General features: G+C 37.1%; 2 protein-coding genes across 2 annotated transcripts in view; both read left to right on the top strand.

Annotated features, from left to right (window-relative positions):
- SLC25A30 (solute carrier family 25 member 30) overlaps positions 1-11,647 on the top strand; it is a 29,302-nt gene extending 17,655 nt beyond the window's left edge. The window contains exon 12 of the transcript XR_003398014.1: positions 11,635-11,647. The gene's annotated coding sequence lies outside the window, so the exon portion shown is untranslated. The remainder of the gene's footprint in view (positions 1-11,634) is intronic.
- Positions 1,797-18,633, top strand: part of COG3 (component of oligomeric golgi complex 3) — a 25,161-nt gene continuing 8,324 nt past the window's right edge. The window contains exons 1-16 of the mRNA XM_026866490.1: positions 1,797-1,803; positions 2,052-2,233; positions 2,769-2,830; positions 4,521-4,686; positions 5,458-5,532; positions 5,655-5,747; positions 6,053-6,178; positions 8,372-8,452; positions 8,661-8,704; positions 8,911-9,037; positions 9,534-9,625; positions 11,971-12,110; positions 13,299-13,459; positions 15,786-15,891; positions 17,822-17,978; positions 18,347-18,359. Of these exons, the coding sequence (XP_026722291.1) occupies positions 1,797-1,803; positions 2,052-2,233; positions 2,769-2,830; positions 4,521-4,686; positions 5,458-5,532; positions 5,655-5,747; positions 6,053-6,178; positions 8,372-8,452; positions 8,661-8,704; positions 8,911-9,037; positions 9,534-9,625; positions 11,971-12,110; positions 13,299-13,459; positions 15,786-15,891; positions 17,822-17,978; positions 18,347-18,359 (1,632 nt within the window). The remainder of the gene's footprint in view (positions 1,804-2,051; positions 2,234-2,768; positions 2,831-4,520; positions 4,687-5,457; positions 5,533-5,654; positions 5,748-6,052; positions 6,179-8,371; positions 8,453-8,660; positions 8,705-8,910; positions 9,038-9,533; positions 9,626-11,970; positions 12,111-13,298; positions 13,460-15,785; positions 15,892-17,821; positions 17,979-18,346; positions 18,360-18,633) is intronic.

The raw sequence follows: 18,633 nt of genomic DNA, 5'->3' as shown, positions 1-18,633 counted from the left end.
GGCTGGGGCCTGTGGGGCCGCCGCTCTCCCCCGGGGTTTAGGGGGCTGCTCAGCAGCGTTTTGCGTTCTAGCCCCGAGCTCTCGGCTCCCCGCGGCGCCCACAGCCGCTTCCCCAGCACGTCGCCTCGTTTCGCCTCCCTCGCGGCGTCTCGCCCTTCCTTCAGCCTTGCCGAGGCGCCTCATGCCGCCGTGCTGCCCACCCGCCCTGGCTTGCAGGGAGGGTGTGGGCAGCGCTAGCAGTTTGCTTCTTAAGATCCACGGGGTTTTCTCAGCCTGTCCTTTACTACTTCCCTCAGTTCATCAAAGTTTGTCCGCTTGAAATTGTAAGCTTTAGTCGCGGAGTTACATGGGTTTGGTCCTCTTAAGTTGATTCCGATCAATGCATAGCTGCGGCCACCAAAGTTATTTCCTGATATGACTTACAGATGATTCGATGAGCCAGGAATAGGGGTAAAAAGCTTAATAATTTGTCATTGCCGTGGAAGACGTGGTCTCCACTCAGTTATAAAATATCAAACTCTGACGAGGTGAATATTTATGAATGCCTCATTGTCGACAAAGAGAAGGGGAATGAAACGTTTGCATTCCTTAACTGCACTTTTCATGAGAGGTTTTCTATTTGAACAGGATCATAGCACAAGATACAGTGTCCTAAAAATCAACAAAGTTGGTTCTCATCAAGAGTCAGAAAGGTCATAGTAACAGAGGGGAGGGGGTAGAGCAATTCCTTCCTGAAATGCACCTGTTTCATCTCATGCTTCCTCGTTTCTTTTTAATGTAAACTGTATGCAACTGCACTGAAGTAAATATTGGCAGGCATCCAAAATGATTGTAAAAGGATGTAGTGCTATTGGAGGGATGTTCTCAAGGATCTAAACCAGCTTTGCAACAAGGCAGGTACCATATTTGCCAGTCAGGACAACAGGGATGCTAAGACATTGAGTACTTCAGCTGGTCTTGGCTCTTGCTGAAGTGGATTGGGACTGTGGTGTCTCAGCTCTTTGAAAAATCAGGCTCTGATGGACTCATCTTTTCCTCAGTAGCAGGCATGAGAGAAACCCTGGCTCCCCAGCTAGGGTCCTGCCTGTTTTGGATCGTGGGTGAGAAAGATGTGGAAGTTGAACAAGATAGGTCAATCTGCCTTTTCTCAAATAGTTGAACTCTTGATTGTTCTTTCTTTGGTGGACTGATATTACCAGGCAATGAATGTTTTACTAACTGGGTAATTTTCTAGAAAGATACCAATTTGTATTTTAAGTAGTGTTTTCTGTTTTTGTATTACTGATGTTCTCAGCAATAGGAAATGTACTTTACTGGTCAAGTGAATTAAAAAGGGTAATTAACACTATCTAAGGATTTTTTTTTTTCATGAATTAATTTCTTCCATATAAACTAATTAATAGTCTCCAATCATACTTAAATACAATTTCTCTCAAGTTACTTTTTCCATATTTTTCTTGCTTAAAAAGTCATTGTGGCCAATAATGCCCCTTCAGCAGAGCTATTTCCTGTCTTCTGAAAAAAACTCCTTTCTTTTTAGCTTGACTTCTTCAATAAAAGCGTTTAAAACACTATTTCCTGAATAAATTCTTGCAGTGTTAAGTCTTGAGTTTTCTCTGAATGTCTGGCAAAAAAATATGACAATCCCTGTCTGGTGGTGTCGCCACGTAGTGTAGACAACAGTGGCATTTATTTTTGTGTCTGTGTTCTGAATTCTTATGTTCTCAGACACTTTCTAGTGTGTTTCTCTGTGTATAGAACCAGTTAAATTGGAAATTAAAGTATAGCTCATTAGTATGTCAGGTACACGTACATTCAGTTTCTGTTCTTACACAGACGTGTGCGTGTATAAAATGCTGTATAATATTTTCTGACTTAAAAAAAACATTGTTAGGTATTTCTGAATATATAGGTATGGTACTTGTTGGTTTATTATCATATTGATAAAACGTCCATTGCATTTGTTTCTTCAAAAGTAGATGCCTGTGATTTTCTTAAGTTGATGCTTTGGATTGTGTTACTGTAATTGAGCTGAATATACTAATTCTTAGTAAGTTCTTTAAAATTTCTGGGGTTTTGCAAGCAGCTTCCGATTGAAGATTTGTGCAGCCTAACATCTCAGTCACTAACTGTCACGCTGACAGCTGCAGTGCCAGAATCCACAGAGGATGTCCTCTTAAAAGGATTTGCTGTGCTGGGGATGGAGGATGAAAGAATTGAAACAGCACAACAGGTAAGTGATGCTGAATAACCTCCAAGTTGCAGTAATCTTCAGAGAATTCTGTGAGATTTGTCTCTTGCATAGCTTTTGGTGGGTTTGTTACATTTTTTTTGGTCTGTTTTCAAGATGCATGAAGAAACGTGGGGGGAAAAAATTATTGAAGTCTTAGCTCTTAAGTGACAGATACTTTTCCCATTTTGAGTGGAATCTTATGTGAGAGTAAAGCACCCCTTTAGTAAGCTGGTGGTGTCATAATATAGAAGGATGTCATGCCCCCTCCCACTCTTTCTAATGTCACAGCCTGTTCTTGTGCAAATAAAGCCAGATGAAATTCAGTCTTTCCCATTTTAATTTAGTGGAGGAATAGAGTATTTCATTTGGAAGGGACCTACAATGAGGAGTTAATTGTTTGTTTGCTTGATTAATAATTAAGTTATGGAAGAGCTCTGTTTTTAACAAAAGCTCATCTTAATTTCATAGATCTGATTATTTTTTTAATTTATTTCATGTGATATCTGTGTTATTCACACCATAAAATCTCTTCTAGTTCTTCTCCTGGTTTGCTCAGGTACAAACACAGATGGATCAAGATGAAGGTGCCAAGTATAGGTATGTGTTCTTCCTCAGTTCCTTTCACTGTAAGCAATTTAAACCTTGAAGGACTTCATCGTGTCAATGTAATGTTAGCACGCATTCAGATTCAGCTGGTGAGGAATGGGGGAATATGTTGGAACAGCTGAAGTTTTCCAAGGCAGTATGCCCTACACCCATCCTGAAGACAATTGCCCTTGTGACAGAGCAGTTAAAAGGGCCTCCGATTTCATTCTGAACTGCCCAGTATATTAAGCCAGATTGAAATTAATTTTGGCTTCTGGACAGGGCTGTAGACAGAGGCTATCTAAGAGCTTTCGTATGCCTTTTCAACTGCTGCTGGTATTGAAATGGCATCCTCTGAGGGCGAGACTGTGTAAGCAGGTGTGGCTGGTTGTCATTTCTGCAGTGACTATGGCTGTGTTTCTGTATCTACATTCCCAGCATTCCTTGACACTTTGCTCAACTCTGGTTTTGAGACTTGGCATTCTCATCTATTTTTGTCAAACTGACTTTTCCATCAGGCTCGGAAGAACCTTTTCCCACTAACTTCTGCGGTTACTCTTCAAGAGTCTGAAGTATAGCTGAATGGCTTAGCCAAATCCACCGATGGCTTTTAGGGAAACTGTCTTGTGTTTTGAGACTTTACAAACTTGCCCTTGGCCACAAAAAGATGCTGCTGTATTCCCTTCTTCTGTTTTTCTCAGCTTTTCCTTGGTCTGTCTCTTCTTCTCTTGCTCTGACATTTGAGGATGTGATGTTTTCTAAAAGCAGAGGTTTAGGCATATACTAAGCCCATGATCAGATGGGCCTAAAAAGATCTAAAAAAAGAGTAACACCCTTTTACTTGTCACTTGACATTTTCATAATAGCTCACATGAATACATAAGTGTGCCATGGATGCAGAATGCTTTATAGGATGGCCAATATGTAATTTGCAGGAGGCCAGAGGAACAGGAGGAAAATAAGTTGTCTTTTGCCTTTTGCAACTAAAGGATTGCACATGATTACAGAGAATTGTAATTTTACTTGCTGCTTGGTATGTGGTAAAGTAGAGCTCAGAAGTTTTAGCTGACATCCAAGAGTAATTAATTTTAAATTATATTTTAGTCAAGCTGAATGTTTGATATATGTTTAGTGATCATTTGGAGTTTATATCTTCACTGAGCTTTAGATAAACTTGGAGACATTAGATACCAGATCTATTTCATTTAAGGCACTTTCCATCTGCACACTAAGTTTTGAATCCTGTTGGATAATTTCAGCTGCTTTAGGGGAGAGTAAAAGTAATTTCTGAATGGAAACTGAAAACTGTATAGAAAAGACCCAGATTATAACAACACTCCTATTAGAAGCAAGGCAAGTGGAATTTGGCTGCTAGAAGTAACCTGAAGTAGTCTTTCTGTTTGTGCTGTCTGTTTAGACAGTATTCATGTGCTCCAGACTAGCTGTGGTGCATGCTGCTGCTTTCTGGGTAGGTTTGCTATAAGGAATGACAGGAAAATGGAGTTATCATAGTGACTGTTCCAAACCCTGTAGCTATGTTTTTTTCTGTGGGTCATTAAACATCTGCTTATTGTGCACTCTTGCTTGATGCAAGTGATCATATATTCCTAGAGAGGGAAAGGTAGTGGCAGTGTCACTGCAGGCAGCTGGATTTGCAAATACGGCAAGTGAAATTTTACTTCTGTTGATTCTCTTTTTCTAGGCAAATGCGGGATTACTTGTCTGGCTTTCAGGAGCAGTGTGATGCTATCTTGAATGATGTGAATAGTGCCCTTCAGCACCTGGAGTCACTGAAAAAACAGTATCTCTTTGTGTCCACAAAGACGGGAACGCTGCACGAGGCCTGTGAACAACTTCTGAAAGAGCAGGTAATCTTTGATGGGAGGATTACTGGAAATTTCTAAGATACCATAAAGTTTATTTTTCTTAGGCTGGGAAAACTTGTGAGCAGTGTGACAATCCTGCCATTTGCTTTGGTGTGTTTCACTTGCGGCTAGGGTATCAGGCTCTGTGCAGTAAAATGTTCATTTTGTGTTGATAAGCACTTTAATTGAGAAGGAGATAGCTAGATGAACTTTTTAAACTGATGCCTGACAAGTGCAGACGTGATTGAGATTAATAATTTATGGAACTATTTTGAGCTGGTTATTATAAGATTTTTTTTTGTTTTTACATTATAAGCTTATTTCCTAGATACTTTCTTTCTCCTCATGAACTGCTCCAACAGAGATATAATGAACATGTCTTTTTAGCATGACTGGATAAGTGAGAACTTTTAAGTTGTCTCCAGTCTTGAAGTACAGGATTTCTACAGTTCTCTGTAATACTGACGACAGCACTGCTGCTTGTATGCAGTAGTATCTGTGGAATGCTGACAAACCTGTAGAATATATGTTTTTAAATAGACTATTGAGAGTAATATGTCTCTTTCTGGTAAGAGAGAGCAAGAGAGCACCGCTGTATTCTGCATCTTTTGTTGTACTGACTTAGTTGTAAGTTATCTAGACCTAGTTAACACTGGTGTGTGCTGAGAGCTGAAAGGGAGGCTGAATAATTTTATATATATATTTATATAAAATATATATATTTAAAGTACTTGTTAGGTTGCTGATTTTCTTTCATTTATTGTTTTTTAATAGTCAGAACTTGTTGATCTGGCTGAAAACATCCAGCAGAAACTTTCTTATTTTAATGAGCTGGAAAACATCAACACCGTAAGTATTATTTCACTGTTTTTTAGTCTTAGAAAATTAAAGTGTACCAATCTTTTGAACTTTGTCACCAATACTAAGTTACTCAGGTTCCTTACAATGATGCTTTGTCTTGTTTTTCAAAGAAATTGAATTCCCCTACACTCTCTGTGAACAGTGAAGGATTCATTCCCATGCTGGCTAAGCTTGATGATTGTATTGCATATATTTCATCGCATGTAAGTAATTCTGTATTGTTCTTAGTTAAATCTTAATAGTTTCAAAAGTATGTATTAATAAAATTTTTGTGGTATTTTTTTCCTGTAAAATATTATCTCTGCCAAATACAGTAAGAAAGCAAAGATAATGGTTTATAAACTTAAGAAATTTTTACTCAATGTGCTTAATATTGTTTAATTTTTATGAAATAGTGCTTTTAGTTTGTACAAACTAGTATTTCTAGCTAGTAAAATAGTATTTAAAGTTTTGATAAATTTTCGACTCTTATTGTTTGTATTTGAAATGGATTTTTTATTTCTTTCAGCCAAATTTTAAAGACTATCCTGTATATTTGGTTAAGTTTAAACAATGCCTTTCTAAAGCTATGCACCTTATCAAGACATACACTGTGAATACACTACAGAACCTCACAAGCCAGTTAATGAAAAGGGTAAGGTCAAATCAGTAAATGGTAACTCAAGCTGTACTGAAATGTCTATTGTAACACTGTTCAGTTTTTTTATTTTTGAGGGTGGGAGGTGTCAGCAAGTTTGTGTGAAAATAGGTCAGTCCTATACCACAGTGTTTATGTAGATTGGCCAAATTTCAGCTGAATCTGACAGAGACCTAGTGACCCAAAAGATTTTAAAATAATAATTAAAAAATGCTGGATATTGAAGATGATGAAGTAGGTGAATTGAGATAGGTGAACAGTAACCTCTGTGAAGGCCAGGGATGGATAAACAACTGAGAGGCAGCAGCCAGGCAGCTTTCCTGAACCAGTTTGCACACTAGCTCTGTTTCAGCTACAGCACACGCTGCCATCTCAGTTGTCAAACAGGGAAGGTGCACATGAGAAATACAAGTACTGTGGGGGCCTGTTTTGGAGTTGGATCATTAGAGACGGAGAGGTTGCAGGGAATACTTGCAGAAAGTATACAGGAGCTGCATGTCGTAGGATGAAAACTGTTAAAGCATGACAACTCTTTGAGTTCATGACATGACTTTCAGTGTTATATTTCAATGAGTATTCTTGGATGCTCTTGGTCATCTAAATATTTCTTTCTGATAAGTCTGCAGTGTATGTGTAGCTGCAGAGAATAACTGTGACAAGTCCCTAATAGTTCTGGCATATCTTTTGGTTAGTTTGAAAAAGTTGACAGCAATGTTAGAGAGTCACAGGGTTAGAGTTAGATGCTTTACTCACTTCAGTAGGACTTAGGCATGAATGCAAATAGGGAGGTTTCTTGTTCTCATTAAAATGTTAACAGTCTAGTGCTGCAGTATTTTGGCAGAGGAGAAAGAGGAGAATGTCTCTTTCTATCCACTTTCGTCCGTCCTTCCTTCCTCCAATTAATTGTTGTATGCCTTACACTCAGTCCTGTTACAGGCAAACTTGTTGTGAGGGATAACCAGTGAAATTGAAATATGATAGAATTGAGAATTGGTAAACCTGAAGAAGGAGATTTTAGACAATGCTTATGAAAGCTTGCTAAAGGATACTTCTGGAGTGAAGATCTTGGTTAAGTGTCATTGAACATTTTTCATGTTTGGTATAAAGCTAGTTTTTAATTCTAAAAAAAGTACCATAGCTTGGTTTGATGCCAATTGATTGCAATGACTGAGCTAAATTGAAGTGGAACTGAATATCTCTGGTAATAAACATGACTACAGAAAGAAGTAAAACCTTCTGGATTTGAATTGCTGCTTAGGAGGTTCAAGTCAGGAAGGAGACCTCTTTTAGGAGTTAGATGACCTCCTCCTTCCCATCTGCATGGCAGTTTTGTGGATATTTGCATATTTCTCTGCTTCTGCTAGAAGTGCAGTACTGGACCAGTGGTCTTCAGTTGTGATCAAGTGTTGAGATTTCCTGTTGCAACACAACAAGAGGTCTTGTCAGGACTGGAAAGGGACTGATGAGAGCTAGATGTTCTTTTTTTACTTCTCACATGTGAGTGTTTGGGCATTTTGATCTGCATGTGTATAAGGATGATCAGGTTGCTCACGGGGTTGAAAGGAGATGGGGAAGGTGGAAGAGTTTTCTAGTCCCCACCATGTTTCAAGGGAAGGCCGTCTGCTTCTCTTTATTTCATCAGTAGGGATAAGGGGAAAAAAGCCTGGTGGCTAAATTTGGTCTCTGCTCTGGTTCATTACTGGTAGAACTTGTCTAAGTTCAAGCTGTCTGTCCAGCTAAGCTGGGAAGTGGCAGGGAAAACTTGAGAAAACTTGAGAAAACTTGACATTCCAGTTGAAGCTTTAATGAGAGCTGAAACTTAGATTCTCTACCTAGGACTGTGAGATAAAAGGGAAATTTTGTTCCATTTTAGTACTGTAGATTAAGGAGCAACAATCAGTACTACTGTGGCAGGTCCAGAGAATATTGTCTCTAGTGGAGAATGCTGTAATTACTGAAAATGTTACTTTGTTGTAGAGACTGTTGAAACTTTTATTTTGGGTTTTGTTCTTCCATCTGGCTTTAGCTGAGTTCTGAAACAAGAGTGCCTTTCTAGGTGGAAAGTGGCAAAGGGCTGTTCCACTGGCAGTATAAGCGTAAAGAACCAGAGCCTAATTATCTCAGCCATTAAATACTACAAGCCAAATATAGTATTCTCCTTTTTAACCAATTACTCATCTCTTCTTTCAGGATCCTTCAGCTGTGCCAAATTCTGACAATGCCTTTACGCTGTTTTATGTAAAATTCAGAGCAGCTGCTCCCAAAGTCAGAGTAAGTAGGCTGGGAACTAACTGTTAAAAGGGAAGCTATGAAAATGGGGTTTGAATTTATTAGTAGTGTGAATGCAAGGATTACATATTGTGCAAGTGTGAATGTCCAAAGATTGCATATTGTGTCCATGGAAAAAGACTGCAAACTATTTTCCAATTATTAGGAAAAAATAATTTACTGATAATAGTTTTTTCTTTTTGTTGAGTAGACTCTTATTGAACAAGTAGAGCAAAGATCTGAAAAAATGCCGGAGTGAGTATGTCTACATAATTTATTTTCAATAATTTTAAGTTTTGAAAATCTTTACTTTTGTTTAAGTACTGTTTAACACATTATTCATTTAAAAGAAAGTTTTAAAAATTGAAATTATGTAGACCTAAAAGAGGGTATTAGAATGAATTTTACCTTACTGGAAAATGATCTTCAGGATGCAGTTACTCTTTTAATTTCTTGGCTAGGTATCAACAAGTTCTCAATGAAATCCATCAGTGTTACCTTGACCAGAGGGAGCTTTTGCTTGGTCCAAGTATTGCTAGCACTGTTACAGAATTAACCAGTCAGAACAACAGAGACCATTGTGCTCTGGTAGGTAAAGTAGTCATGTATTGTGGGGTTTTTGTTATGTTTTAATTCTCCCCCTCCCAAGTAAAATGTACTTACTTAATGCAGTCATTTACATGCAGAATTATCAGTTTCGTTTCTGGTTTTTGAATCATTAAAATTTTACTAATATTTTCAAGTAATGCATGTTTTGTGGAAGATTATTCTGTAAAAACTGCTCTGCTACTTAAGGGGATATTTGCAAAAGCATAAAATGTGGTTACTTAAATTTAATCAGAAACAAAAAGGGACAGAAGTTGCACGATAAGCTTTTATTTGGCTCGTAACATCTTTTTAGTTGATCTCAATAATTCTGAATTTCACAAAGCTTCAATTTAATCATAACTGTAGCAATAATAATAATATTGATAATGCAATATACAATATAATGATGTATAATATAGTGTCTGTAATAGCTCCTGTGCTACTGAAGTGAGAAAAATAATTTAGTAATCAAGCATTTGCCTTTCTGTGAATACAGGTGCGAAGTGGTTGTGCCTTTATGGTCCATGTATGTCAGGATGAACACCAGCTTTACAATGAGTTCTTCACAAAACCAACACCAAAACTGGAGTAGGTGGTACATGCTGGTTTTGTTTTTCTAAATGTTGTATTTACTATGCTGTGATATAGCAGACAGTGTTATATGGCAAATAGGGTTGCATTGAACTGGTTTGGTAAGAACCAGCAAGAAAAAAAAGCCTCAATCACTTTATGCATCAAAATTTGATGTTCTTTTTTCTTTCTTCTTCAGGCAAAGCTGATAGTTTACATTCTCCATAAGCATAAATAATCTGAGTAATGTAAATGCTCTGTAGATGGTCTGGAAGAGATGAAGACGCACAGTTGCTTTGCAAGTAGCTGTAGAGTTTACTGTGCTACAGCTCTCAGATGTTTTTGTACTGCCTCTGTACCAATGGTTTGCACAGTCAGTTGCAGAAGTGCTTTTTATTTACTTCAGTGTAAAATTAAGCTGATGAACTCCAGCTGTTTTTCATCAAGGGTTTAGACTTACTGAGCTGCCTTTATGGTCAAGGAATATTTGCATATGCCTGTGTGTGGTCTGAATGGAAGGCAGAGTAGTGGACACCTGAGAAGGGTATCTGTATCTCCTCTGCCTAGATCTAGAAGAGGGACAGGTTGTTGTCTTCACATGGTAATTGCATTATGAAAGTATTGTAGGTTTTTTTACAACAGACCTGTAATATTAGAGCAACTGATTAGATTATACCCCTTCTCCAATTTGCTGGTATCTTTTAATAATGATATTTAATTTTGAAATTTGGGCAGGTCATGTTCCCTTGCTATGATGTTCATAAGTAAAGTGTGTTTCTATTAATATAACTGAGACACTGTTTTTGAGTGTTGTATTATTTTAGAGTCAAGTGCATCTTGAGTTGAATTAGTGTAACTTGGAAAAAATACTGCCCACTATCCAACCTGCTGAAAGAAAACCATAAATGCGTAAAGCCTCACTAGAAATAAGCCATAGTGCCAGAGTAACAGCAGTCTTTTCTGAGTAATTGAGGTCTTGTGTGGGACATGCTCAGGATTTGAGGTGACCTAACTTAATTGTTTTCAGAACCAATTTAGCTATCTTGGTCCAAGTCCTGAAGTTAACATTCCTAATTGAAATCAGTGTAAAATGTTGTTCAGAGAGAAATTTTATCACTGTTGTTCTTCACATCAAGATTGAGAATAGACTTCTGTTTATTTTTTAATTTTGATTTTGATGCAAAATAGTTACCTTCTTTCATAAGAACTTACTTCCCTTTTTTTCCGACATTTAAGTAAAATATTTTGGAGAAAATATTTCAAAGAGTAACTACTTTATTAGGTTTTTATTAGCTGCCTAATAAATAGCCTCATTTTTATCTGAAGTGCTGAGGTGCTCTGATAAGTTTACCAAAAATCTAGTCAAGAGTAGACATCCAAGGTTGAGTGTTGTATTTAATAAGGCTGTTGAAACTTTCTCCTTTGTTTATGCTTTTAACATAGAGAATTACTGTTTTATCAAGTTGCTTGTAAAGCTATATAATGCAACAGAATAGAAACATTCAGAATGTTTGTGAGCATTTTTTGTCTGCTGTCTGAAAGGAACTGAAGTGTCTTTGTCCTATTGTCAGACATTCTTCATTAATTAAAAAAAAAAGTAGTGCAATAAAATCAATGACTGTACCACACGGTAAATACTTAAATATTCTTAGTGTTTGTATTTCCAGGCCTAACTGGGGAATTACTTGAATTATTAGCTAATCTGTGATTAGTGAAGTGCCATTGAGAATGGCAGAAATGTCTAGAATGAATGCTACTGGTGTCTTAACCAAGATAAGCATGACTTTGAACATGGAAGGGAAAAAAATAAAGTGGGATTTCTGGTGTCTCATATTGCATTGATACCATAATGTCAGTTAGATTCGAAAGCATGCCCTGCAGTGTTGGAAGTTGTTATAGGAAAGGCTACAAAGCTTCTCCTGTGTCCCACTTCGTGTGCTCCTGGTTCTAATAAACTGTTGAATACTTGGAAAAAGATGAGCCTTTTCTCAAGAGGAAATTGGGGGTATGATTTTGGAGCTCAGCAGGAGCATTTCCATACACAGAAGCCAAGTAAACCAATTTGCATTATCTCCCCCCTCTGACAGGTTGAGTTGTTAGTTGGTTATTTCTGGGTTTTTATTTTAAAATGAATTCAAAACTCTAACACCTTTTTAAGCATTTTATGTCTTAAAAGGCTTTGTAGGAAATCAGGGGTTTGTTTTAAACAGTCCTTTCTTAAGTCTTCTCTGATACCATGTTGCATTTTCTCACCCTCCTTTGAAAAATCTTTGCCATAGAATAATCCATGTTTGTGATAAAGTTTTATTTTCATATTGTGGAATCCTGAAAGTGTTTTGCTTTGTTTTATTTTTTCTTCATAGTGAACTCTTGGAGAAGCTGTGTCTTTCATTGTATGATGTCCTGAGGCCAATGATCATCCATGTCATTCACTTAGAGACACTTTCGGAACTCTGCGGGATTCTCAAAAATGAGATGCTTGAAGATCATGTACAGAACAATGGTAACTCTTAGATGGAACCTTATTGGTTTTAACTGTCAACTGATATAATTATTAAATTGCCTAGGCAAAAAAAAAAAATCCCTAGATTTTATCTAGATTCCCTGGATTAATATACTGATGTTATAGAGTCCTATTTTCTCTAGATTGTACAGATGCAACCAAGCATCCACCCAGTGCTTATACATACACCAGGATAGATTTAAATGAACATTTCAAATGAATTGATTTCTTTGCTTGGCCCTGCTGATGCATCATCTGTGTAGAGCTTTCTGCATACATGATGATAAAACAAAGGAATGCAAACCTCATTTTTCATTCTGCTTGACATAGTGTTTCTCAGACTAGGAATTGTAACTTCAGCAGAGGACTTACATACCTGATAGAGATTTTGGAGTTCTGAAAGTGTTCACAGAGCTCATAGTTTCATAACAGTGAGCTGACAATCAGTAAAAATATCTGTCTCATTTCCTTAGTATGACCAGTGCATATTGGAATCATTTCAGTCTTTAACCTTGCACCAAGTGGTAAACATATATCATACTTGGTAGCTGGTATATAACACAGCGTAGCTCTTTGTCTCTGAAGCTATGCCAGTATCACAAAGAACTGCTTATTTTCCTGGAAGTAGAATTGTAACACTGTTGGGAATGAGAAAAAAATTTGTGACATAATCTTTTGGCTAATCTTAAGTAGTGATTTTTTTACTACTTAGACTCAGGCTGATATAATAGTTCTTAAGTTGGATGTGAGTTGCTTTGGATCATCTGTTCTGGTAGGTAGATAGATGAATTAGCTTGTCAACTCCTGACAGTCACACTGCAGGCATTGGCTATGATAGAACCAAAGCATGCTGGTTTGGTGTCCAGGCAGAAGTGCCACTCGACGTACCCAGGTCTCAATTAATTAAAATGCTTAATTCTAACATGGCATCTGCTGTTACCAGTATGAGATTGCATTTTCACAATCTAATGAGTATTTGGGAAGCTGAAGGAACTGCAATATGAAGTTCAGGAATTTCTTGTTTGTCACAAATTTGCCTGCATGCCACTGCTCCAAAAATAGTCTGATCTATCTGCAGCAAGCTAGTTTTGTAGTGGTTCTATATGCTGTACTGCAAACTTCTGCGTCTATAAGCTTGTTTTGTAATTAATTTAACAAATTTGTACTTCTTTTTTTTACTTTTGCCAGCTGAACAACTGGGTGCATTTGCAGCTGGTGTCAAGCAGATGTTGGAAGATGTACAGGAGCGTCTTGTCTATAGGACGCATATTTACATTCAGACTGATATCACAGGCTACAAGCCTGCTCCAGGTGATCTTGCATATCCCGACAAGTTGGAAATGATGGAGGTATAGCATCGGCGGTTTTGTTGTCCTTGATTTGTTTTCTTTTTACATGCAGTATATACAGTTGTGTAGTATAGTGTTTTGCAGATCAGATTTTCCAGTTCTTAGGTGTATTTATCATTAGTGCTACTAACAAATTGACACCTGCTGACTAAATTATGACCCTAAGATGTCAGAGAACATTTTATGTCAAACCCAGTAAAACTGGAGATAGTTCTCACAGTTAACAGTTTTATCTAAACTTGAAGCTTCTGAATTTTTCTCTCATAACAGTATATTTTTATTTACTTTCATAAATAGCAGATATCACCCAGTCTATTTTCCAGTTGAGCCGGAGTTGCAGAGAAGCCTTAGACTGGCACAGTTAGCTGCAAGTTTGTTTTCAGAATTACTGGTCAACTAGTATTTGGTATGCACTATGGTGGTGTACACTATGCTCAGACAGTGTGAGTGGAGGCTTGCTTGTACCTTTAGATGATTTAACATGCCAGCAATGGTTTCCAGTAGCCTTTATTTAAATTCTTACCAGTATTGCCCATTTTTGTAGTCATTGAAAGCCCTTTGAGTCAGTATTCCTGTTATTAGTATTTTAGAATAAAACTACTCACAGAAATAAAGTGGCTAATGAAAGACTTTAAATTAGTTTTTGGCTAGAGCAAACTGCATTTAATATGCGACTGAAAGGTAGCATTACATGGAAGGGATTAAACATAATAAAGATCCCCCAAATAATTGTTGCCATTCACTTTATAATGAGAGGCCCAAGCTGTCAAAGGATTGAGTTGTCTAAGAACAACAATTGCTACATGGACTGGCAAGACTAGATTTTATTGCTCTATTCTGCTTTCTGTCTATCTATCAGAATAGCTGGTGGTGCTTAGCAAATTGTAGGACTTATTTACAACTGACTACTTGGTAGAGAGGCTGTTGTTTGACTTCAGTATCAGAGCACTACTTATATAAAATGCAGAAACTTTATAGCTATGTATTTTTTGCTGTGGGCTGGGAGAAATTAACATTGTATAATGGTACATTTTTGTGTTCGGTTCTTGCCTGTAAACATGCACTAAGAAACTTTGTAGTAGGGAGCTCATGTTGCTATAATCTTGTCTTTATACATGTCTAAAGCTTTTATTATGTTGTAGTTGGTGCTTTCGTGATTATAAGGGACATTCATAGGTTTTTAGGAGAGCATTTAGAAATCCTGAAGCTAGCGAGTTTGTAGAATACTTGCCCTTTATGCTGCAAGTTTAAGGATGAATAAGCTTCTGAAGAAAAAGCAAATATAGTAATTGAGAACCCCACCACATGAAGTATAGCTAAATGGGATGCCTCCATTCAGAACAACTAGTGATCAGAAGTTTTACCAGTATAACTGTTAAGAGTACAGGTTTGGTTGTTGTTTTTTTTTTTTCTAAAACTGTGTGAATAGAACTGATGAAAAAAAGGTTGTGAGAACTTTTTAATGTTAGCTGTAACTGCTGTAGGCAGTCAATGCAGATACTTAGTCTACAAGGCCTTTTTTCTAACTAGGGTCCTGTGGCCATTCTGTTAGGAAGAAGTGAGCTTTACAGTTCATTCTAAGTTGAGGAATTATTCTGCTCTTCATATGTCCTCATAAGACTCTGTGTTTTTGCCTGGTTTGAGATTCATTTTGCTACTTGATTGCTTTTAAACCTCAAAAACTTGCTATTTAGAGACCTTCTCTCTGAGTAAATAAATTATTAAAATGTTAAAAGCACAGGGCAGAAATATTTCTTGTGCTGTTCTGCTCAAATATTAATGCAGTTCTTTGCTCGTTCTTGCTGCCTGTTGTTGCTTTGAAGCAGACCAAGTAGTGAAAAAGGTTGAAGTGTGGAAGTGTTGAGTAATGTTAGGGGAAACCTTTTTGTTGAACTCCTGCAGGGAATAAACTAGAGAGTACTTTAGTGCCATCAGCACATATCATTTGTAGGAATAAAGCCATCACAGAAATTATCTGTATGAAATCCAAGTGAGTTTTGAATTGGGTTCTCCTGTATTGAGCTTCTCTTTCTACTTGGCTTCACTGGTTATTATTTAGAGATCAGTAAAAAGAGGCAAAACAGAAGGAACAGTGCTTTACACAGATCTGTGTAATATTTGTGAATCCTAAATGATATTGAAACATTTCTGCTACTGTATTGGCAACATCTGTCTTGATATCTTTTAATGTTTTTGAAACATTGGGGAGCTGAGTGTAGCTGACTCCTTTTGCAATTTAGTATGTTTTTCTCTATTGTAATCAAAGCAGCGTAGTGCTCCTTTAGGAGGAAAAAAAATTAATTTTGTGGTATGTTTTTCTTGGCAGCAAATTGCACAGAGTTTAAAAGAGGAACAGAAGAAGCTGCCATCTGAAGCTTCGTTTTCAGATGTCCGACTAGAAGATCCTGAGTCCTGCAGCTTAGTTAAATCTGGTATGAAATACATCTCATGTTGTCAAATTAATGCATAAAGATCATGGAGAGTGAACATTAACTTGAACCATCAGTGAGAAATTTGCATATATCTTAAAGGGTTGTTTTCCTAGAGAAATTCATAAGAAATGTTGAGAGGTGAAATTGTCTCAGGGTTCTTAATAACTTTTTTTGAATGAGAAGCAATTTAATCTTGCTCTTTTGGTGGCCTCTGTGAAGCAACTACTTTTGTAGCTGATAGTATCTGTTGTACTTTGTATAAAATTGAGCTTCTGTGCTCTTTACTGCAAAGTAGCCCTCACATCAAGATGTGTACTTAAGGATGCTTCAGTTTGTTAGCTGTGCTAAGATGAGAGGGTGTGTCAGGCATGTCTCTTAATTTAATGCTTTGAGCATCTAGGATTCTAGCCTTTACTTGGGAAGGCGACTTCTTGCTTTGACTGCGTTTCCACTTACTGAAACCAGTTAGTAATTTTAGCTGTTTACAGTAATTCAGACTTTTAAAATGTGACCCATGTGCCTGTAAATCACAGTGAACTGGAAACAAATTCCATGAAATGTGGGTCTTTGGATGCCAGTCATTTGAGTGTTACAATCCTTTAAATTTTTGTCTAAAATCCATGAAGAATTGTTTTATCATTATTCAGAATGGTACAGTGTTATTTTTCTCAGCAGCACCTTTCCTAGCTCTTTATCAGTTGTTTCTCATATTCCTTTTGATTACCTGATAGTTTCTTGCTTTTGGCTTGCAAGGCCTGCAAAAGTATTTCTGGCTGTTTCTAGCTGAACTCACAAATCCCACTGAGTGGAGTTCATCTTGCTTCAAGCAGGTGTGTGGCATTCTCAAGTACTGTAAATCCTACCTGCATTCAGGAGATGGAAGAGAACCCACTGGTGTAATTTGGAGATGTGTTTGAGATAATTGGGATTATTTGCCTTTCAAAGGTGCCTCCCTCCCATTTCAGTGCCTGCAGGAGTAGCTGAAGTGACTAATAAATAGTCTAGGTACCTCAAACTGACATCTAAGGTCTTACAGGCTTTCTAATGACTGTGATGATAAATTTTTTGTTGCAAAAGGTAAGAAAGATGTTGCTGAATTATTTTAGACAGTTCTCACATAGCTCACACAAACACTTCATGAGTGCTTATTCCATCATTTGGTAAAACTTAAAAAATTTTACTTTTTTGAATGGTTGCTATTTGGAATCAGAGTTTTGATGCTATTGCCTCAGCTGTTTCCCAGGATTTAAGGACAAAATGAAAATAATATAAGACTTCTGTCTATCAGATGTTGTGAAAATCCATTTTGAGCATACAGAATTATTATGAAGGTTACTCAGGAGGAGCACTCTTATATTTACAACCCCCTCATGACAAAAATTTTTGCCATTATTTTTGCAATTATTAACATGATGTTTAAACCCTAGACTTTCTGCAACTGTTTAATCCATGTAGATTTATCCTCACCAAAAAGGAAAGCACAAGGAAGTGAACTGATGGAATGTTTTTTTCCTTTTTTTTTTTTTTCCAGAGTGTATCCTGTAGTTCCATGATCACTAACCTTTTTTTTTTTTTTTTCTCCTATGCTTTTTTTTTCCCAGTAATTGTTTGATCTTTTCAGCTGTTAAGTGTGTGTGTGTTGGGGGGGGAGATGTCATTGCAGTCATGCCTGTAAAACTAACTCATTAAAAAAGGTCGAGCTGGGCCATCCCTGAAAGCGAATTCATGTCTTCCGCAGGCATGCTCTATACACATCAGAAATCTAGTGCTGACCTGCTGAGAAGGAAAAAAACCCTAACCTGTTTGGGTGCAATAAAATGTGTCTTATTACTAGGGGGTCAGTATAAAGTAGAGTCAGTATTGCAGTCTCCTTCAGCTAAAAGGATAGATGGGCAAGATTTTCATGTGTGTATATTTTACTTCTAAACAGGTTCAGCAGAATCCCTTAATGCCAGGCACCAGACCACAATTTCACCAGCAGATCTGCATGGAATGTGGTATCCTACTGTCAGAAGGACTCTAGTGTGTCTCTCCAAACTGTACAGATGTATAGACGTATGCAAAAATTTCTTTATCTATTTTTTTAAGTGAAATTATGAAGTGTGTAGCACTGTGTCTTATTTTAATGTAAGTTATGAATGGGCAGTTACTGGCCTCTATTATCTCTTAGTCTTTTTGCTGCTATCTCTGTGTAAAACAAGTGAACTGACAAATTTAGGTCATCATTTCCAAGACAGTTTTGTATTTGTAGAATTAGAAAAAAGGCACTGGTTTGTACATCTATTGCTTTTGTTATTACAGAAATACTTCAGTGTCTGATGCTGAAGATATTTATTGCACCAAAGTTAAGGATTGAATAGGCCAAGAAAGAATAGAAACTTCTGGGTCCATTATAGAGAATTATTTTATTGTTGAAATTACTGGGTGAATGCATTTTTTGCCGTGTGCTTTGTAGGACATCAGACAAGGTGATGTTTCTGGTCTTAAAAATGGTGACTGTTACTACATTTTGGAAATGTTCTCAAAAATTTTTTGTGACACATCTTTTCACCCTTCAAAATGTAGGAGACATTTCCAGAGTTTGAGACAGTTGCAATCTTCATGTCTAACAGAAACAAAAGCAGTGTTTACTTCACAAGTATTTTGAGACTTGCCCTTTAATCTGGTTTATGTGTCACCTAATAGCAAAAATGTCTGAGAAACATAATGTGGTTTTTGCTTTTCTGTGTGTGTTGTATCTTT

This window comes from Athene cunicularia, assembly GCF_003259725.1.
Source record: "Athene cunicularia isolate RWA chromosome 1 unlocalized genomic scaffold, athCun1 chr1_part1, whole genome shotgun sequence".
Lineage (NCBI taxonomy): Eukaryota > Metazoa > Chordata > Aves > Strigiformes > Strigidae > Athene > Athene cunicularia.
The sequence above is the reverse complement of the archived record's forward strand: the minus strand, read 5'-3'. Positions and strand labels throughout refer to the sequence as shown.